The sequence below is a fragment of the Elaeis guineensis genome, chromosome 7 (assembly GCF_000442705.2).
Source record: "Elaeis guineensis isolate ETL-2024a chromosome 7, EG11, whole genome shotgun sequence".
NCBI lineage: Eukaryota > Viridiplantae > Streptophyta > Magnoliopsida > Arecales > Arecaceae > Elaeis > Elaeis guineensis.
The window spans coordinates 93882162-93904782 of record NC_025999.2 but is presented as its reverse complement, the minus strand read 5'-3'; the positions used below and the strand labels follow the sequence as shown (position 1 = coordinate 93904782).

The window sequence follows — 22621 nt, the reverse complement described above, 5'->3', positions numbered from 1 at the left end:
TGGACATGAGAAATGTGACACAAAGGGAAGAACCGATTTCCAACCCAAAGTATCTTTAAACAACCGTTGAGAAGCCACCTTAGGACGGTGAGGAGAAAAAATCCACGTGATAACAGTTAATGAGTCCCCTTAATCCACCTGATTGGATTCTGTTTTTCCAAGCTACCGGGTCTTAAATTGGGATGCCTTCTATTAAAGTTGTGCAATAATCTGAGATTTAAATTAGTATCTCATCTACACGAAGTTGTGCCCGAGATCTTCTCTGCAGGTAATTGGGTCTACAGGTAATTGGGTGCCAGTGAATTGTTTTTGCTACCATCCGTGATCACCAGCCATCGACTCAAAACGACATGTTCCCTGATAGCGTTTGCATGCAGAGATTAATTTGTCTGTCCCTGTCCGTCCGACACCCTAGCGGAAAAGAAAAAGGAAAAGGAAAAGTGAAAAAGAAAAAGAATTAAACAAAAAAAAGAAAAAGAAAAAGACCGAGAGTAAGGTTTTTTGAACCCCAAAACCCATTAAATAAATCCTCTACCCCTTCGCGCACCCAATTCCGCGCCCATGTCGCTCTCCTCCCTCCAATCTCCTCCCCTTCCTCTCCGCCTCCCCTCCTTCCACTTCCTCCCTCCATCCCCCTTCCTCTCGCGAAACCCTGCCGCCTTCTCCCCTCGAACCCTCATCACTCGCCGGCCGCTCTTCTTTCGCCTCCGCAGCCGTCTTCCCGCCGCCCTACCCGCTACCGACCAGGGGATCCTCCAGGCCCTCGTGGGATCGTCGGACGACGCCGTCGATGAGGCCAGGACCCACCTTCCCGCCGTCCGGTCGTACGAGGGCGATCTTGCTCGTCTAACCCTTGTTGGAGCCGTCAGCTATGACCAGGCCCTCACCGCCGCCGCTGCCGATGGCGGCGATGCCGCCGAGGACCACCTATCCTCTGGCAAATCCACCATGGTCGTCGAGACAGTGTTACCTGGCAGCTCCGACGAGCACAGTACGGTCTCCACCAGACTGGTCGGTTCGATTACCCAACTGATTTTGATCTCTTATCCTTGCAGAGAAAGTTGATGCAAATTTAAAACTTCTTGTGATTATAAACTCAAATTTTGTTTTCAAAAGTTCTTGGTACAATGACGTTGGGAAAGATTCTTGAAAAGTAATATTTTGGGTGGATTTTTATCCATAGTTAGGTCATCCGTTCAGCAAAGATTTAATTTTGTTGAGAAAAGTTTTCTTCTTTGATAGTTTTTACCAGCTAAGAAGGTGAAAGAAAAGGCTAAGACGTTGAGGAGTAGTCTCACTGCAGATATCCTGTCCAGCAGTCCTACTGTTTCAAAGAATATACTTGCTATGACCTTTAGACAAGTTGTGTTGCAACGACTGTGGAGTTTCCAACTCTCATTGTTCAGCCCAGGAACCAAGAGAGACATGAAAGATCTTGCCAGCCCTAGAGAGGTCATAACTTGCTTGTATAACTTTTGGTCTATATGTTCCCTTTTGGTTTAGTAATGTCTATTGACTTGCTTATCTTCTATGGCAGGATCCAACAGACATTACTGTTAGTTCGTCAGATGAAAGATTTCTTTCGTCTCTTGCTGAGGCCATCTGTTCTTGCGTTCTTCAGGACACTGAAAGGAATTACCATGGACATGCGAGTGATTTGCGATCAAATAATTTATTTGATTGGCTTCAGAAGCCTCGACATAACTGCTCGGTTGATTCGTCCATTTGTATATATAGAATTTCTGAATGTGAGATAGTGGGAAATGCAAGGAAACATGTGGACAAATTTAATCCGGTGAAGGAGAAGTCGTTAGATAGAGAGAGGAAAATGAAGCATCGTTGGTGGGCACCACCTAGTTATTCAAGGTTGGTTAAATATGGAGGTCCTGGATTCAGTGATTGGACGAGTGAGTTCATTCCTGCTTACAGGCTGCAAATTGATTCTCATACATTTAAGGATACAAAGCTGGAAGGATGGCAGAAATTAGCTGAGAATAGGTGGGAAGTTCTTTTAACCCACTTCCAAATGGTATATTTATTCTTTCCTTGTGCTCTTAATCTCCTGATTTTGATTTTTTAGCATTCTATAGCTAATCAATCTATATCTTTAATACCTGACATGGGCACTCCACTTGATTTGTTTGATAACATGACCGTAACACTTTGACCTCAAGGATTTCCTATAACTATTAGAAGGCAACAAAATCCGATCCCTCCTTTCTTAAAACATCAAGTACCATTTCCTAAACAACACATCATTATTGGAATTTAGTTCTGGTGCTTAAATTAAATACAAGTAATTAGGAAGATGGTCAGGAGAAGGAACTAATTGCAATATCAATGACAAGATGTGGAGCTACTTGTGCACCATGATCCCATGCTGGTGTCATCTCTGTATGTGAAAGTTAACCTAAACTTAATCTCCATGACTTCTAAATGTTTCATTATTTCTTGAATTCCCATTATACTTGCTTCAGACATGCTGTTTATTGATAAATGATAAGTCAGTCTCATCAACTGTTCCATCCAGATTTTCTTTATGATTTTTTTGCTTAAAAGAACCCAAGCCAATTAATATGGGAGCAGAAGATGAAGATTTTAATATTATTGTTCAAAACAACAAACATAAATGATAAATATTTTGATGAATAATACAAAGTAATAATCGGAGACATCTTGAATTGCCTGGATATCCTCTTAATAAAATAACATCTACTTGGTCTCCAAGTAGTGAGCTGGAATTCCAGATTATACATAAGAACGATCAATTCTTTTTGTTGCACTCTTCTTTATGCATTTCAATTGAAATTCGAGTGATATTGTTGCAAATAATAGAAGACGAATGCACACATGTGGGCTTTGCATCTTCTTCTTCTTCTTCTTCATGTTTCTGATTTATGAGCCATGGTGCATACTCCTCATGGTTTAACTGAATCAAATTGTCAATAGAAAATCTGACAGAAAATGCACTTTATGCATGTGTTATTTGCATTTTATTTTTATTTGTGTTTCTAATTTATGAGCTATAGTGCATGTACATCATGATTTTATTGTTTGAAGAAGTTCGATCAACTCTTCAATAAAATGTTGGAGGTCAACAATGCCTTATTGTCCAATTGTCTTAAGAAGTTCTATCTGTGTTCAATAAAGAGCTGGAGATCAATGATTAGTCTATCATGTATTGTGCTTATTATGGTTAAGGTCCAACACAATGCATTGATCCATGGTTATCAAAAAGCCTAGGGACTCTAGGAAATGGACCCTCCTATAGCCTAGGTGATAGCCTAGGCAATTAGGTGACTACTGAGATGCTATAATTTGTATAAAATTTTAAAAATCATTTATATTCGTATGTTTTAACTATTGATCAAAACTTGCCTTATTCTCAATAAGCTATTCATATCACATGATCCAAAGATATGTTGATGACAATGAATGCATGAGTTCTATTTATTGCTTAGTTCATTGGTAAAATGTGATTTAATATAATATTAAATATCTACTCATAATAAGTTCCTAAAGTGAGCAGCAAGCTTGTGATACTTAAACAAAACCCAAAAAAATATATATATATTTATAGCCTGATTGGTTAACTGTATTAGAATCCCATTGGATTCATGGGATAGGATCATCAAATTGGAGAAAGAGAGGGGGGGGGGGGCTGGGAATGGAGGAAAGGAGAAGGAGAGGAAAAAGATGAGGGTCATGGGGGCAGAGATCAAAACACTGCAGGATAAAAACGGTTTCTTTTTTATCCCCTAAGAAATGTCTAGGGGAGGTCTGGCTGTTCTGGGCCAGGTTGGGTCCAATATAGTATTATATGGGAAATCCCATGATTCAACAGGGTTATCTTTGCCTTGCTCTATGAAAGAATCCTTAAATGGAGGAAAAACAGCTGAACTTAAACCGGCCAATGAATCAGAAGGGAAAGAAAAGGATACAACTATGACATCTATAACGATCCAGTGGTGTCTTTAGCATTACCAAGGGTTTGAGTCTAAAATAGCAGCTATATCAAGTATCAACTACTAATTGTTAGTATTACTTTTTCTTTTGTCTCTGTGAGACTATCCTTAAGTCTCTCATAGATATGAAATGAAAAAAGTCTCCTAAGTGTTGGACACTTGGAGTTTTAGACATCCTTTAATAGAATTAATGACAAGAAGGGGAAAAAAGAAAAAGAATGAGATGGAGAAAGAGAAGAGAGAAATGGATAGAGTAAGAGAGGAGGGGGAGATTTGCAGGTGAGATGAGAGAGATGGAGAGGTCATTGTCAACCACAAACCATCATGCAAGCTCATTGGCCACTGTACAAGCCCGTCGGCCATCGCAGTGGGGATGAGAGTGGAGAGGGATTGAATTGGATGAATGGAGCGAGAAGTCTACCATGTCCTAGGTTTTTTCTAATTTAAATTGAATCGCCCCCTTTATTTCCTCTCTTTTACTCTTTTTTTCTCCTGTTATTTGGTTTGGCTAGGCTCTATCTCATGTCAATTGGACTCAGATTTAGCTGGGATACCTTAATTGATGGGTTGGATTAGGTGACCACCCAGTGACACGGGCAGCCTAGGAGATGCCCGCTTGCAAGTAGGCACCTAGAACATTTGGAAACTGCTCGCTTGGAGGGCCATTCAGACAGACCTTGCATATGCGCTCTAGACCTGGTTAGGTGCCTAGGTGACTCGCCTATTTGCTCAGGCCTGTGCCTAGGCGACTCGCTCATTTGCCCAAGCTGATGCCTAGATGACTCACCTATTTGCCTAGGTTGATGCCTTGACAACTTTGCATTGCACCTTAAAACACCATCATGAATACATATTATTGGGAACTAGAAAAGTCCCTTTCTTTACATTTTGAAAGCTTTCAATTTCTTTCAAAAGGGAATTAAAATTATATTGAGCATTCATATATGAACAACATGTTTATATGGTAAAGTTTATTGCAATAAAATATGCCTAATGGAAGAGGGGGCTGGAATTTCTAAGAAGCGGGTGAGAATCAAGATTTCAAAGTGGATGCAATACCCTGAGTAGGAGGTTCATATGCTAATAATATACTAAATTGCATTCTTTTTAGACCTAGGATTGCATTTTTGCCCCATGAATATCCTTCTTAAGCTTGCCCACATCATTCCAAAAGACAGGTGCCTGATAATCCTTCATTTCTAGATTTCTTTTAATAGAACAAGCAACTTTGAATATAACTATGCCTACCAAGTTCATATCTCTGGCTAACTAAGTTTCCTACAATTCTGTAATAAACAGCTTTCACATCCATGATAGCTGGTTGAATGCCTTGCACTTATAAGCAGTATGAAGCCACTAATTTCTACCCAAACAAAACCCCCAAACACCGCCCCCCCCCACAAAACCACCGCCACCACCACCACCACCACACACACACACACAAAGAAGAAGAAGAAGAAGAAGAAGAAGAGAACTCACGTTCAGAAAGCTTTTGCTGTTGCAGGTCCTCGCATTTTAGTGTCAGACTTTCATTTGATGGGAAACTTAGTCACAGAAGCCTCAACATTATCTCTATATGCTTATTTCCTCATTAGTTCAAGCACTAGTGTTGGTTATGTTGACTTATGTATTTCATTATCTATTTCTCACCATCTTTTACACAATGGTTGCAGTCCTCAATCATGCTTGCATAATATCACTTCCTCCCACTTCACTGATAACTTTATTCTTCAAGTAAAGGATGTGGCCTTAAGTTTGTGTTGAGGCATCCCAAAATTGTTGAAGACAATCTTTCTATCAATTTATAAAGAAACGCATGATGCTTATCCTTCTCAAACATTGACTACTGTTAAACAAGGGGTGACATTGTAGAGCTCCCATTGATTCTTAAAGTTGTAAGTCTGAATTTACTTGACCTCCTTATCATGATAATTTTTGGGTAAACAATCCTTGTGTTTTCCTTGTACACTATGTTGATTATGGAGCCAAAATGTTTTGGATCTTGCTGCAAATGTTGGGACAGGGCGAAACATCTGGAACCATTTCAACATGGACCAACCGATGTCAATTTTCTATTCTTATTGAATTAGCAATCACCTGGCATTTTCATGCGACCTGCATTGTTTAATATATGAATTCATGTCCTTGATTCCAAAATTCCCTTCTTTTCTCTCTGAAACTACCCAAATAAATTAATGATGCCTTCATTGCACCCAAGCTCACACTCTTGTCATGCTCATTGTCCTTGAACTTGACCTAGCCACCTTTCACTTGACCAACTGCCGAGATTATATTGGGAATATTGGAAATGCATATATTTTTCCCTCAACTTCCATTATTTTATTTATTTGGTATTTGCCTCCAAGTGGTACTTCTAATCTGGATCTCTAGATCATAGGGGGTTCCTTGCTCTCCTGTTTTCTTGTACTTGTCAATACACAAAGTATTCTAAAGCCAATGTGCCAAATTGTATATGCTAAAAATATATCAAATCTCATACTTTGGTCACACTATTCGATTTCTCATAGCCCTTATAATTTACTTGAACACCATAGTGCATTCTAAAACATCTCCATATCCAGGCATGCAACGTGTTTCTTTAGTCTAGAGACCCCTTCCCATCCCAAAGAAGGTCACTGGCTGACAGCATGCACTTTTTGTGGAATTTGTTCTCGCCAAGTCTCCAGGCTGTTACTCATCATTCTTGGTCTTCAATGTCATGACTATGGTTTAAGTAAAATTAACCAGTGAAAATGGTTTCTTTCTGAGAATAGAGTGAAAACACATCCTCATATCCTCACATTCATCTTTCATAAGGAGCACAATCATTTATTAAGATAACCTTAACCAACAGCAAGCCTTCCCCCATATATACCACATCAATAGTGTTTAATAATGTTTAAGTAAGTTGTACTATATTTTCTGAACCTGACATAAATCCTTCATGATGTTGTTGAATTCCTAGCAATGGCCTCATTGGATGAGAGAGAGGCCTGCTATGAATTTGGAAGGCTAGATCCTGGTAGGAAATCCAATTACATGCTACCTCGAATGGCAGTGAAAGTTCTTTTACTTTCAGAATTACTTTCATATATTAGGTCTTTTGTTCCTTGAACTCAAATTTGAGCACTAAGAGTCTTTGTTAGATTCTCTTTACCTGACAAAGTATCAGATATGCAACTTTTGGTCAACTGTTGATGTGAAAGTTAACTTATGACTAAAATTTCATTCTCAAAAATATTTTGTTAAAAACATTTCGAGGTATTTCTGAAAAATGTCACACAAAATTGTTTTGACTACAAATTCAAATAAAATGCAGGTGGAATTGGCAAATATTCTTGACATGTATTATGAAGACCAATACGCATTACCAGACAAACAACTTTCATATAACTTGGTTACAAAATCGTCAAATGTCTCAAGGAATAAGGTAAGCATATGCTTCTCTTTTGTTCATATGTTCAGCTTCTTTTATATTCTGTATTTGGCAAATAAAACTTGGGTTATGGCAAGCTGTCTTTGAGAAGAACTGCGCACCATGACGTTCATGTGAGCTGATCTTTAGGCTATGCAAGTTTAACATGACATAGCATAATATAAATAACTTAGGCCCAACAACCATCAGATACTATCTGTGGTCTTATCCTGTTTGGTACAATACCCAACTTACAAATAAAATAGTTACATTGTACCATCTGCAGTTGCATATCATAATTGTTGATCCTACTTGCTGCAGAGTTCTGCATGGAAAATGATATTTGTTTCCTTAGCTGGTGGATTCATTGTTATTTTAATCAGTGTTCTTGCTCAAGTATGTTGGCCTCACCTTCGAAAATCCAGAAAAGCTTTGGAGCAAAATACTTCTGTTCCATTGTCTGAAACTGATAGCTGCCATCTGCGGCTGCTTGAAGTTGCTGAGGTATGTAATGCTATGTGATCGATGAGTTTATGCATCAATCATCTAGTGTTTGTGCGTGTGTGTGTGTTTTGGGAAAAAAATAATGAATCATTTTGTTTTTAAAGCAAATTTTATTGTTTGTCATGTTCCTAAAAGCTGGGAAGTTCCATGACCGACTATACTGATGAGTGTTAACCAGCACACTCTTTGCAGCAGTACATCTATTCTGCATGTTGTACCTTGTGAAGTTACTTTTCCTGAAGGTTCATTTATTTTATTTATATTCTCAATTAGCCAAATCTCTGTGATTTTGAATTTTTGGTGGATAGGTAGAAGCTTTGTGTGTATCAATTGTCAAGAAGATCAAAGATGCACTTTGTTGGCCTGGGGATATAATGTTTGATGCAAATCTTGGCGCATGGACTGGAAAACTTCCTCCTTGCTTGAGGAATAACAGTCTCATGTTGCATGCCATTGATGGTACAAGAGAAGATGCTACATGTCATCCTGGTGATGTACAAACCAATGCAGAATTATCTACCAATGTATCTTCTTCTGAGACAATTAATGCGGATGGTCTGTTGACTGCACAGGATATTGCTAGTTTTCAGGTAATTGTTTCAGTTTGAGCTGTAAACAGGTTAGATTTCTATAATTAATTGAATAATATCTCAATGTTAGCATCTGGATATATCTCTGGTATCAGAATTTAAGTGTGGATTATTGGTTGTATAGCGTACGCTTGAAAAGATTGTCTGATATGTGTGTCACTATTGCACCGGGATCGCCTTCTAGTTAGTCATCTTCTTCTTCCTCTTTCTTTTCCCTTGTTAATTTCTTCTTTCCCCATGTCTGCTAGTTTCTTTTCTGAAAAGATCTGCTTTGTTTATGGAGCAAAATCATAACCATCATGCGCTTCATGATTCAAAGTAGTGAAAAGATAAGTTGAAGAACTCTTCCCCCTACACAGAGTACTGCTGCAGGTTGTGTTCTTTGAATTTCAAACACTTTGCTATTTTCTTCCCCTTTCCTCAAATATTATTATGTAGATTTCTATCCTAAACAATTTTTGGTGGACTGTCAGATATGTGTACCATAGCCACCAGTTATCGAGTATGAGCTCTTGGAAATTATCTGTCAATTAGTCAATTACAGGATACTACTGATGTTGCTTGATTTATCAAATCTTTTCTAACAACTACTGTTGTTGACTTATGTTTTGTGTCTTCTTTCCGCACCTATTGACACATATTTGAACCTGTTTATCTGTCAGTGTATATTCATTCAAACTCATACCATTGGTTATTGCTTCTAGCTCATTTACCATTCCATCTTTCCTTGCGGCCTATCCTGTATTGTACATATAAGTTCTGTCCACTTTATGCTAAGTTCATAAAAATCATAGTTCATAATTAATGATCTCTCTGTGTTTTTTTTTTTTTTTTGTGTCATGCCATGGTTATTGAAAATAATAATAATTTATTTATTCTTTTAAGAAACCGGTTCATGTACTAGTACAAGAATTGGGATCCTCTGTGGTGCATATTTGGCACTACTGCAAAAGGCTGTACAACCTGTGATAGCTGCCAGATCATCCCATGCGGAGATGGATGGCTGTCAAAGCTGTTTGGCATTCCATCACAATGCACTATGTTTGGCACACAACAAAACATGCCATGTTTAACAGTCATCCGTCTTCATGATGGGATGCATGGCTGCTATTGAGGGCTGTACAGCCCTCTGTGGTGCAAAACATGCACACGGCAGAGGATCTGGAAAATCTTGGTGCAAACCATATAAATGATGTTATTTTAAAAAATTAATATTTTCTCTCTTTTTTTTGATAGTGGTATTATTGATTCAAACTATGGTACCTTGTGATGATTAAATCCATGGTTGTTGGATAACAAAATTTTTGTAATTATGATATGTTATTCTTTTTCCTTTCTTTGTATTTGGCTCCTTCAAGAATATAATCCTGGATCTGTCAGTGATCTTAGTGTAGGTTACCTAGGATGAAATAAGTAATTGATTTCTGTTGGATTTGTTTTTGGATTGGGTGGGTGGGGGATCAGGGGAGGAGGCAGCCAGATTGGTTTTGCATGATATAGTTTTCTGACCAGGGAAAACAATATCAAATGTTTGAACATGAGTTTAGAATATCCAATATCCCATTCCTAAATGTTAGCTCGCAGGCTTGCAAATTGTGACAGTTGAATCTCCACATATGGTTCATACTTATGCTTTCTAGTTGTATATTCTTGTGTTATTTCATCATTTTCATAGTGATGGATATGCATGTGGCCCTGTGCATATGAAGATATTTTACATTTGGTTTTCTCTGATGTATCAATCTAGTTTGATCTTATCTGAATCTATTTTCTCTGTGGTCTCCATGTGCTCCTTCCAGCAAGAAGTGCTCAATATATTCTGCAATCCATTTTGCATTTTTTTCAACTTCAATTACGTTTACCTATGCTTTTTCTCCATCTTGCTATATGACATTTCTCTGTTCTTATGCAGGTGGTCTTGTCAGGAGATGGAAAGATAATCGGGTTTCAGCCAACAAGCCGTGTAGCTGTAAATAATTGGGCCTCCAATCCCCTAGTAAAGGAATTGTATGAGGAACGAAAGCTTTCGCCTGGTAAGCTCAATCATCAACTAGAATTTTACTCCTTTCATAAATGGTAGGGAACATTATGTTTAGTTTTACACTGGGTTTTCCTGGGCAGGTCTTTTAGAGCCAACCCTTAAAATTCCTCGTCCGCATGAGGTTGTTCTGATTGAGTTGTTGATGTCAGTAGCTCCGGAATCCTCATTTGCATTGGCAAGGCCAATTGATCAATCACGCCAAGTATCCTCCCTTGTCACAAAATTTTACCTTTTCCAAGTACAGAAATTGCAACTTCTAAGTAATCCGTTGCTAAAATAGGTTTCTAACTGCACCTTTATTTGCAGGTACTGTAATTTATATATATTTTGGAGTCCAACAGTAGGCATTATTAACTGCAGGAAATTCGTACTGGTGTCTTAAAAGGTGGTACCCTCTGTTATTTAAAGTTCAAAGGGAAAAGAGAAGGAACACCTGCTTTCAACGATTTTTCTCAGGGTGTCGGATCATGGTCCTATGCTATTGGTTGTCGCAGTTGTAATGGGAGTGACAGTTGTATTGCTCAATCAGGCACTGGTGACAGTTGACTCATTTTGTGATAATGGCATCAGCCTTATTGGAACAAGGCTTCAGAACTTTGCTCCCACTACATTTTGCTGGATAGACAATCTAAAGGAACGAGGTAAAGACCAAACCGGTGAAAGCATGCACTGCAGCAGAGCTTCATCTCCAAGGACGGCTGACTAACCGCATGGGTGATCGAAAGCATTTTGAACCTTGCCAATTGCAGCAGAAACATAAGCCATCATGCTCTGTTTTATGATATCAATTATCAATGGAGACCTTTTGATTCACAACAGTCACGATGGTGTATGTTGTGTGACTTCAAATCTGCTATTCATGGCTGTTGTTAAGTTGTTCTACTTCCAGCTGATCCTGGTGCAGCATGAATTAGTTTGTAGTTTATCTAATGATCTTTATGAATGTTAACCGCACAAAACATCTGTATTTGAGAACTAGGCTTTTAGTTCTGAATTTGCAACTATTTTGCTAGATGCGCACAAGAGCGATCTTTGCCGTGTTAGCATGCATGCAGATTCCATCACTTCCGTCATGCCATTAACTTCGAGCAGTATTCCTTTTTATCTCAGATTTGTTAGTGGAGCACAATGAAACCAGGGATTGGCTGAAAAATGCAAGCCGTTATGCGGCATCACAAAAATATGCAGCGCCGGTAAGTGGCGAGCTGCAGGAATTGCTCGTGGATAATGGTTTTCAACTGCCATGCAGTCACAATGTAATTTCTTCAAGCGTCACGTAAGCCAGTGGTAAGAAAATTGAGGCAGGCTTCATGCTGAAATGCTGGGTCTGAGGAAAGATTTTACCACGTGGACCAGAGTTTCAAGAGAACTAAAAGATCATTAGCTGAGTTCAGCAGCAAATCTACTCCATCGCTTTCGCTTATTGGGATTAATGGGTTCCCAGGCTGCTAATTCCAAAGCCTCTTAAACCACCCTCGCTTTGGAAATGCCCAAAACCACTACTGCTGCTGAGGTGTTGGGCGATCATTGTGTCATTTTACTGACGGTATGTGGTCGAGGGGGGCTCATTAGCTTGCATGGCTGCTAGATTAGGGGCTTGTTAATCAATGAAATTCTACAGTATTCTTTGGTGTTTAGGAACGACCACGAGTTTGCCTCAATCCAGTCAAGAGCTATTGGACACAGGAAAGCAACAGAGAGTGGATGGGACCTAAGATCACCGAAAAGCTTCATCTCTTCTTTCCTCACAGCAGCTTAGACATGCATCCATGAGGAAGGATGCATTTTCCTCCACGCAAATCAAGGCATACATGGATTTCAACAGCCCTGACACGTCCTCGAAATGATAATTTAATGTTTGCGATGGCACATCCAATAGTGTTTCAGTTCAGTACGACTTCGACGATGGACTCTTATCTCGAATATTGATTTAATAGTAGATGGGGAATACTTCGAGTTAAAAAGATTATTTGGTTCCTTTCTTTTTTTTTACCTTTGTAATATTAAGAAAGCAACCATTCGTGTTTACCAGGGAGAAATTAGAAACCCAAGCCAACAGAAATAGGAAATGCTACTAATTTCTAGATTTACCTGCAGGCGACCTACAGACAAGGACATCTCAGCGTCCATGAAAGTGTCCTGCAAATGCTCAGTCTCCATGAGCTTGAACTGAGATACTTCACTGGCGAAGCGGTTTGGCAAATCTCGTTATTTCAAGCAGAATAGGTCAGCCTGAAAGATGGATTACTATGGCTGAGACGAGTCATCCAATAGAATAGACAAGAAAGCTAAAATTAACTGCCTGTAACTTTATGCTCCTAAGAGTACAGCTTGTCAGATTTGCTGGAATAACAGGGCTAGGATCATTCACATGTTCTAATCCCAACGTCTTAAATGGTTTCTGTCTTCTGGGCTGCAATATACTCTCCAAGGAGTGGTTTGCTAACCTAATTCAATGTTTCGAAGAATTAATCCTTGTACTCTCAACTAATAAAAGAAAACAAATCCAGCAAAGTATTTATAAACTAGTAGCTGTTGCATCAGTATATTGTCATCTCACTTAAAGGTGGATTGTACATCAGATTCCCCTTTTAGAATATCAATGCGGTTCTCTGACTTTAAAACCTTGGCCCCCACAGGCTTTGCTGAAACAGAATATCTTGTCCTGAATTAAAGAAAAATGTTATTGCACAAATATGTTCTTCTAGCTAAGGTGTATGCGGTCTGAAGTGCCAGCTCACCGTAGCTTTAAGTGCACTGGATTGAATTTTCACGTAGATTTATATTTTAAAATCTAATCTATTTAATAAATAAATAGATTTCGGATTTAAAATTTTTTGATTCGATCTGCCCTATGCCCTACACCAATGTAGGCCAAAAAAGAAATATAGTGCTAATACAAAAAACATTCATTGCCATCACCATTAGTATCAAATAAACATTTGAGAGTGGCAAGTACCAAGACCAAGCCATCTTGTCATTCAAAATATGACAGGCTAAGATTTTCTTCAGGACGAGATCTCGCACGTACGGCAATATCCGTTAGTTTTTTTTTTTTTTTTTGGCCTCACAAGATAGATGGCTTTTTTTTTTTTTTTTTTTTTTTGTGGTTGTGAGTCCTGTGCCCCGGATATTTCTTGAGGACATATCTTCGGGACAGAGAAATCAATCAACTGTACCATCAGTTTTTATATTTCATCCCCTGCAAAATGCTCGTGCAAATGACCAGAGGCAGGGTACAGACCTTAAAAGGAAGGTGCTTCCATCACTGCAAGAACCCACAACCAGACAAGAAAAGAAGAGGCCCAGAAGGTGCCTTCGGGGGAGAGGAAGGCACCTTCTGGGCCTCTCCTTTCACAAGCTGCCACCTTTTTCCTATCGAGAAGTACTATCACTCCAATTGCATTGAAGGATCAAAATGCATAAGAAACTTGTGACCCAAAAGAAAAACATCAAGAAACTTCATTAAAATTTTAGCACACGCGCACACACAAAGATCATTTCTTTCCTTTTACCATGAGAGAGAAATGGTAGGAATGAACCTGCATGCAGAAAAAATTCCAACTTGGTCAAAAGAGGCAGCCAAATTCACATAACCAGTTAAACAGGTCGATCGCAAAATTCCAACATCAGTCTCAACGAGAAACCATTTCACATTCATTGGGCATGAGTTGAGAATTGAGGATACTGATCTCCAATGAAGACTGACAACCAAAGAACACAACCTTGTCGGACAAAACTTTGTGCTTTGCTTTGGAAGCTCCCTTTATTTGATAAGACTAAGTGCTTTGTTATCTTGCTCTCAAAACACGGACTCCTTATCATGGAAAATTTGTCCAAGAGAGGTTGGCCAGCATGAGCTGCTTATATCACCTGCGGTCTGGACAGTGAGAGTATTGGCATGTATTCTATCGTGTTCTGTCACTCCAAGTGTTTGGAACTTTTTTTTTTATCAAAAAAAATAAGAGATTGAAATTTTTTTTTTGATAAATACATGTATTCATCTCCTACTAATTTTGTTGGATGACTTCTTAAATAGTTGGAGATGATAGAATATTAACAGAGATCTTCTATTTGGCTGGCTAACTTTAATGGTTGTAATTTGTAGATTTATCCCAAACGAAAGAAATTGAAGACATTTGGATTTAAAAAAAAATTATAAAAAAAATGGAGACAATAATTTTGTATGGTACATGCTACTTAACCAAAAATGGATAGCCTTCCTCTCGACAAAGATCAAGAGAAAAATTGAGTTCATTGTTTGAGATTATTAATTTTGATGTAAATTTAAATTTATTTATTTTTGATATATTTTATTTTTTTTATATATTAATATTAATTATTTTTTATTTATTGAATAAAAATAATTAGATCTCAGATTTAATTATCTTTTAAAAAAAAAATTTCATATGTCTTTCTCATCACGTTAGGATTAGTTTTTCATGTAAGATAGTTTGAAAATAATTATACTGTCTTCAAAATTTATTTTTTAAATAATAAAAAATATAGATATATATATTTTTTTATTCAAAAATTCTTACTTCAAGAAAAAAAAAAGAGGCCTCTAAAACCTTTTCCAACCACCTCTTATTTTCCTCGTCTTATATGTAGTTTGTTGAAATCTTTGTCATTTTTATCTTTTCTTTAATCATGGTCGGAAATACGTATCCATGAATCGTCTCTGTACGATGAGTGAACATTTTTCTTTCTCCTACAAGGATTTTCAGTGGCCAATTGTTCATTATTTCTCCTACACGGATCAGATTTTTTCATCATGATGATAGGTAGTCTCCATCCCTGAGGTTTTACACAAAGTGTCAAGGAATAGTCCACATCAGGCATAAATCTTCATAAAGGAGGCGTTTAGATACTTGATCCTTCGATTTTCACCCATTCTAAGTGGCTGGTTTGGGGATTGAGGTAGATTGGTTTGCTATCACCAACTTAATTGGGCTCAATCAGGCATATTGGGTGACCGCTGGATGGTCTCCATAAATTCATAACTCGAAAATTAATACTATTTTATTTAAAAAATTTAAAAATAATTTTTTATCCATCGTATCTAACAAAGAAAAAAATATACTGTTTCGTCAGATTACATCATATTGTGTAAGTAATAAGGGGACAGGCATTAATATAGCTTTAAAAAAAAAAAAATTAGATTTTTTTCTGATCAAAATATTCTCTGGTATCGTATTAATTTTATAATATTTTAATAATTATATATAAAATATAATAGACCATCACATCATTGTCACGTTGTCCCGTGACTTTTTGATTGAGTAAAATATAATATAAAGAGAAAAAAATATTTTATTCATAAATTAAGTGATATATTTTTTCAAGGCGGTGTAGAAAAAAAAAAATATCAAGGATCCAAAACAACCGGATAATCACCAACTGAGACGGTCGGTTCCGTTTCTTAGAAAACTTCTAATATCCGCCCTTCCGAATACCATTGCAGCGTCACCGTCTTCATAACTCCACTTTATTACCCTACCAAAAAAAATGGATTTTTGATAGCTTGCATTTGCTGATAAATTCGAGGACGGGAGGAAAGCAAAGCACCGCCCTTGGCTGGTCGTTCTCCTTCTCCACCTCCTCGGCTGATAGACCCCGTGGCCTCGCCCTCTTGGACTTGTCACGGAAGGTATCGTTATCGTATCCCTTCCCCTCGCCCTGTTGGTCGCTCTTCCGTTATCGTGTCCCCTTCCCGTCGCCCTCTCGAACGTGGCACGGAAGGTATCGTGATCGTACTCCTTCCCACTTCGAACGCCATCGCCAGCGATATCCCAAGTTTGTAAGTTTTCTCTGCTCCATCCCTTTACGCTTCCTCTATCGCCGCCAATGCTCTCTGGATATCAAGTTTTGTCTTCCTTTCTTTCCCCTTTTTCCGGCTCGTGATCTCTTCTTTGGTGGTCTATTAATAGTCTTGTTTTGTTCTCCGGCCTCAGGAGAAGGGGGAAGAGGGGCTCCGTACTTTCTTGTGGTGGCGGTGGCGGTGACGCAAGGTATTTTTTTCCCTTGTTTTCTCTCCAAGTTATATTTTGATGAAATAAAACTGAATTTTTTATATTTTTTGTGAATTTGGATGCCGTAAGGGTTTTTTTTTATGTCGTAATTTTGCGCAAGAAAATTAGTTAATGTCGTAATGAACCAGCTAGATGAGGAATATTTTAGTGTTGATGCAACTTTAGTCTTCTTGAAAAGATGATGAATTAGAAGGGAAAAAAAATAGATAGCAAGACTTAAATTGTGAAAGAGGAATAAAACTAATTTTAGGAAAGAACAAAATGTGAATATATCTGAATGAAACAATCTACAAATTTCAAAACAAAGGCAAGAATTTGTTTTAAAAAAATGAAACCTACTAGCTTCCATTCTGATAAAATGCATGACCGGGTTAGTGTTCTTAGCTTCACTATCTTTCCCTAAGATGGCCTGTTGGTGCTGTTCGCCATGCTGTAATTTCATCTACTTGTCAAGTTGCTAAAGAGATTTTTTTTTTTTTTTTTTTTTTTTTTTGCCTTTTTTTCCTCTTTGGTGAAGAAGTTAGAAATTGAAAAATAAAACCGGTCTACCCTCTGGCACAGTTAATCATGACTGATAGCTATTACAACTCGTAGTTGGCATTGAAAGAAGTTATCTATCTCTCTTATAGAGTACTTGCATTTTCTTCATGATATTTGCTGGGTCTCATGTTATGATGGCATTTTGTTTGCTTTTGGTCCCTTTTTTTTTTTTTTGGGTAATAGTTAATTTACAATTTCCGTTCGTTATATTTTTTTTCCCCTCAAAATTCCAGCATTACATGTCTCTTTTATGCTTTCATATTGCTTTTGTCTAACTCCTGTTTATAATGTTACTTTGAGAGCAGACATCTTTTTGGCGACAAAGCTCAGTAGTTAAAATAAATTATCACCGTGGTCTGGAGGTATTAAAACTTGGATAACAAGCATGGGGCATGTGCTACAGAATCATCAAGTGCGTGACATGAGATCAGAACAAGGCCTTAATTACCTTCATCCTAATGACTGCATATTTCTAGGCAGCTCCCTGAACTCCACAAATCAGAGCATACCTCCAGTCCTTCCAGCTTCAGGGAATTCTGCAGATCTTCATCTCCAATTTACAGATCCTTCTAGAAGAAACTGCATTGCAGATCCTTATAGAAGAAACTGCATCCATGGAAATCACTACAATGGAATGCAATATTGCCAACCTGTCTCAGGCAATTATGTAGGTGAGGTTGCTCCAGCAAACTTCTATAATCCTTGCCTGCCTCCTCCTTCAAGTAGACTTCTGTCTATACCTATAAACAAAAGGTTTGTTGATCATGTGCTATCCTCCACTAATCAAAGGGCTTTTGGAACTGTCATGAATGATGGTAGAGATAACTACTCCATTGATGGTCTTAACGAGCCTCGCAAAAGAAAGAATACAGAAGTTGTGGCAGAAAACTTTGACTATTATAATGCAGTAGGGAACTCAAATTTTTCCTCTGCCTATCTCTTCCTGAATTCTGAACTGTCACAATGGCTGGAGCCATATAATTATGGTGGATCAAGTGTCACAGCTTTTACTGTACCTGGATACCAAGCTAATGGTATTTTAACAACCACAGAAGATTCTCATAGACTTGTGAAGGACAGATCTAGTGCCATCAGCCCTCAGCCTGTGCATCCATTTTCATGTCATCATAACTATTTGCTTCAAGGGAATCAAATGGATCAGACCTTTCAACCTTCAGGTAATGCTTTGGTGTTATCTACATTTTCACCTATGCTTTTATTATTGTAAAAGATGGACTGCTGATTGAAAGATCTTTTGCTTTTTTCCAGGGGCATGCCTAAATTCAGGGCATCTAGAAGTTGCAGACACAAGTGTACACGAATACCAGGGCAATCCACCCAACAGATATGCTGCATGTTATATGCATAATCCATCCTTTCCTAATGCTTATCAAAATTATTCACCTGTGCAAATCATGCAAGTCCAAAGTTACAGCTATCACACTCAAATGCCAGCACCATCTTACTGGCATCCATTCAACAACTTGCATGCAGACAATGTGTATGCTCTGAGGAATGATCAAGAATCATGTTCCAGATTTGTAGGGCCCATGCCATCCTTATCTGAACAGATGTACGTTCCTCCAATCTTTGGGACAGTTCCAGGATTTAGCTATGAACTTAGAAATCCACCGTTTGAGGTAAATTATTTCCTTTTCATCTCTGTGTGCGCGCGCACGAGCGCGTGCAACCTACGTATTTTGGGACCTATCCTTAGGAGATGCAAAACTTAGGAAAATGGGGTACTAAAATGATCCAGTAATTATTGTGCGAATGTTACCCATATGGTGGAAGTTCTTCCTTAAAGAAATTAGTGATTCTAATTCTGCTCAAAATTTTGATAAAAGTATTGAATTTTAATTTTATCACATATTTGTGGGGGATTTGTGCCCTGTGTTCTTTTCACAGCATATCTTATTGGAGTTTTACCAGGTTTTGCTGAAAATATACAATCTTCCTAACTTTCATGACTCATGTTATTTACTTATAGTTTTGTTTACTTAAAATTTGCAATTTTCTCGTTTTGCTATGTTGCACCTCATAGTGACTGCTTGCATGTTACTTCCCTTTTTCTGCCTTGGTAACTAAAATAAATAGTTGCAACCTTTGTCTGTTCCTATTGAAATAGGATGGGAAGGAGCATTTTGCCGGATGTTTAGTCTAAAGTCATTAGTAGAAGATGTTACATATTAATGAATAGTCCTGTTTCTGGAAAAATGGAAACATTTCTCTATTTAAAAATAGGTCGAGATCAAAAATATGAAAAGTCACACTTTCATGGAGGAGGGTAACCAAGTTGTAAACTAGATGCCATGAAGTATGATAAGGGAAATTAACAATTAACAGTATTATGATCAAGCATGATAGACAGTGAACCATGTCACTTGTTCCTTTCCCTATCAATATTTTTGTGGTTGTCAAAGAGAACGATGTATATTTGGCTCCAGCATTGTTTTGAGGGGGCCTGAGGGGGCCCGGGGCAAGGAGGAGGAGGGAAGGAAGGGAGAAGGAGAAAAAAAGAGTTTTGGGGGGAGGGGGGGTGGCGGACATTTAAACCTTGCTAGAAGCATAAATTCAGAAGTGGTGCATGGGGGGTTGTATTTTTCTAAATTATCAGTTGTGAGTTTCAGGTGCAGGCTGGAATTGACTCTAACATCAAATTCCTGGATCATATATCTATACTTGAATTGTAGATGAATAAGTGGCAGAGCAAATGTTAATAAGTAGATGCAGTCGATGTCTTTTTGTTACATAATTTGTGTGGTGACTGTATTTCTGAGACCAATTATCTTTTGCTCTTCTGCACGTGCATGTACATTCAATTTGTTTGGTATTGAATAGCTGATGTTGAAGCTTTGAACAATGAATTTCATTTTTGCAAGTCGAGGACTTATCTGTTAGCATTTGCTTTTCTTTTTCATGCATGGTGACATAATTTATGATTTTTCCAATGATATCTTTAGCCTTTTTAATCTGCATAATATGGAAGTTGATGACTTCTCTGCATGCAGGATGCTATGGAGATTCCACAATTCTATAGTTTCGAGGATTCTTTTGATCAATATAGTGATATGCGAATGGATATAGATGACATGTCATATGAGGTAATGTTATATCAGGCAATGTACGGACTTTATGGCTCTTTTATTTGTTCGTTTGTTTATTTCTGGGTAAAACATTCCAAGATGGGGTCTATTGATGGTTTCATGTTATATTATTTGAAAGCCCCTTACTTTCAGGGTGCATACTCTTGACCTGTTAAGATCTATAGATCCTTACAAATATCCACATAATTGACAGTTCGTGGAGGGGAAATATGAATATTAAGCTTTTTGGCCTCTGAATTTTGAGATTCTAGCATATTTAAGACGTGAAAATTTTAGTCATTGGTGGTTCTGAAAATCTGTCATCTAAGGTTTGCTGCTTTGACCACCTCAGGAACTTCTGGACTTGGAAGAAAAGATTGGAGATGTCAAAACTGGTTTGTCAGAAGAATTCGTCTTGAAGAATTTAAGGACAAGCATGCACGTCCAGCAATCAACATCCTTGGCATTAGGTTCATTGTCCCAAGCGGCATTTGAGAATGGAACTTGCATGGTTTGCCAGGTATTGTTTTCTAAAGATTCGTATTGGGACTGCTTTGATCAGCTTAAGTTCCTCTAGTTAGGTGATATAAATGTCCATTTTTCTCATTAAAAAACACCTTTTGGTTTTCAGGTAGAATACGAGGACAGTGAAAGGATAGGAACTCTGGGCTGTGGTCACAGTTATCATGCAGACTGCATAAAACAATGGCTGTTTGTTAAAAACACCTGCCCAATCTGCAAAGCGCCGGCCTTGGTGGCCAATAAAAAGGATGGATGAACAGAGGAACCATTCAAAGTATTTGTCCAAGAATTGATTTTTTTTTCCCCCTTCATTTTTGAGTATACATTTTTTAAGAAAAATCAATTTATATCTGTGAATAGAGATGTTGGATTAATCTGCCCCCACACTCGATGATCTTTGATAAATGTTCAGGTGAACATGCTCCCTGAAACTGTATGTAAAAAAAGTGGCATATGCGTTTTATTCTAATTTCACGTCATAAAACCAGCTTTTTATGATTAACAATCTTTCTTTTGAGCCTTATGTTTCATTGTACGGTTCATCCTTGTGATCTAATTCTAGAACCTATCTTAAAAGAGGATGGTGGAAAATGTTCGCTTCTCACCTTTCCGACAGGTATTCCGTTCCATTGGCATGCATGGGACCAGCAGCTCAGGCCTGATAACACGGGCCGATTGATGGTGACCACCCGGTTGCTGGTTTACAAAGCGGTTGTATCTGGGCTCGACAATGGCCGGTATCACCACGGTGTACTGTTCTGGACCTTCTGGTCATTGACAATGGTTCCATGGTCAAGCATTCAGGCCTTCTATTCCTCTCCCTCCTCTTCTTTCCAAACTCTCACCCAGATTCCTAAGTTGTGGAAGTTCTAAACAGCATGGTTGCAGTACCTCAGTACATCCTTCATGTTGGTTGTTCTTTTTATTTATTTTGCAAGGATAAATGATACTCATTGATGCTTTCAATGTTTAACCAGAATGAGAATTTGCTGAGATGCCTAATGTTTTCCGTTGTTTTAAGGTTGCAGCTCATGTTGTTCCTTTCATTGTTCCCCTTCCTGGGGGATTTTGTGTTTGGTCTTGGGATGATTTATGTGTTTTTTTTGTAGGCATGTTTCCTTTTTCTTCTTTTTTTCCTTCCCCATTTTGATCAGAGTCCGAATGCTGCATGGACTTTTCTCTCTGTCTGGACGGATGATCAGACCATGAATTAATCTCACTCAAAACGAAACAATCCATGCGGAGGTGGATTCTTTTGTTCTTTTCTGGTTCTGTTTGCTTTTTAAGATTTGTCCCTAAACTTTTGCGGCTCCACTACGAGTGTGAGAGGTTGGTGGAACGAAAGGGAGGATTATCTCAAATGAGAAGTGAATAGCCTATTCGAGCTAGTGATGCCTCTCTCTCTTCCAATGGAATGTATTCCGAATCCCGTTTGGCATAGGAACCGGTGTCTTGCTTGCGATGAACGTCGTGAACTTTTCACTTGCATGGTGCGCTCATGGACAACACAAAGGGTCCAGGCATGTAACGGTAGAAAGCTCAAGGGTCTGGAGATCAGCGGTCAGACTCGAACACAGCTCAATTCTTAAGTCAGTTACGGTTGTCTACCAGCCAACAAACGGATTTTCTCCATAAAGTACTGCAGTGGATTTCCTAAGCTTCAGGGGCCGATGCTGGGGTCCGGTGCTGCATATGAATCAATAGGTCTTTTTTTTTTTTTTTTTTTTTCTTTTTGATACATCAGGGGTCCAAAGACCTCAAAAGAAAAACAAAAAGAGTGCTAGGTTATAAGAAAACAGACTCCCGCAGCATCAGCATTAACCAGAGCTTTTATTTCTTTGGGCGTGGAGGACATGGGAAAGTCAGAATCATCTTGAAAGCTTGCATGCAAGTTTAGTTGTGGGTTAGATGGCTTCTCTGAACACG

General features: G+C 38.3%; 2 protein-coding genes across 3 annotated transcripts; both read left to right on the top strand.

Annotated features, from left to right (window-relative positions):
• The first annotated feature begins 516 nt into the window (after window positions 1-516).
• On the top strand, window positions 517-11538 carry LOC105032205 (uncharacterized). Of its 2 annotated transcripts, none has more exons than XM_010906585.4 (9): window positions 517-1011; window positions 1243-1452; window positions 1622-2029; window positions 7285-7395; window positions 7702-7884; window positions 8193-8474; window positions 10387-10507; window positions 10596-10717; window positions 10822-11538. In XM_010906585.4, exons 1-9 carry the CDS (start codon window positions 562-564, stop codon window positions 10828-10830), a joined length of 1896 nt encoding a protein of 631 aa, XP_010904887.1. In that variant the 5' UTR covers window positions 517-561; the 3' UTR covers window positions 10831-11538. The 2 variants fall into 2 exon arrangements, with proteins under 2 accessions (XP_010904887.1, XP_010904886.1); XM_010906584.4 differs by having other exon boundaries at window positions 518-1011; window positions 1538-2029.
• Window positions 11539-16002: 4464 nt separating this feature from the next.
• Window positions 16003-21218, top strand: LOC105032203 (probable E3 ubiquitin-protein ligase ZFP1). Its single transcript, XM_010906583.4, has 7 exons — window positions 16003-16315; window positions 16470-16526; window positions 17393-18265; window positions 18357-18727; window positions 20099-20191; window positions 20526-20693; window positions 20805-21218. The coding sequence occupies exons 3-7, from the start codon at window positions 17473-17475 to the stop codon at window positions 20949-20951; spliced, it is 1572 nt and encodes a 523-aa protein (XP_010904885.1). The 5' UTR covers window positions 16003-16315; window positions 16470-16526; window positions 17393-17472; the 3' UTR covers window positions 20952-21218.
• The last annotated feature ends 1403 nt before the right edge of the window (window positions 21219-22621 follow it).

Coding starts and splice junctions, on each gene's coding strand:
- LOC105032205 (XM_010906584.4), top strand. CDS start 562: ATGTCGCTCTCCTCCCTCCAATCTCCTCCCCTTCCTCTCCGCCTCCCC. Junction 1,012..1,242: donor GTACGGTCTCCACCAGACTG/GTCGGTTCGATT, acceptor CTTCTTTGATAG/TTTTTACCAGCTAAGAAGGT. Junction 1,453..1,537: donor ATCTTGCCAGCCCTAGAGAG/GTCATAACTTGC, acceptor CTTCTATGGCAG/GATCCAACAGACATTACTGT.
- LOC105032203 (XM_010906583.4), top strand. CDS start 17,473: ATGGGGCATGTGCTACAGAATCATCAAGTGCGTGACATGAGATCAGAA. Junction 18,728..20,098: donor TTAGAAATCCACCGTTTGAG/GTAAATTATTTC, acceptor CTCTGCATGCAG/GATGCTATGGAGATTCCACA. Junction 20,192..20,525: donor TAGATGACATGTCATATGAG/GTAATGTTATAT, acceptor TGACCACCTCAG/GAACTTCTGGACTTGGAAGA.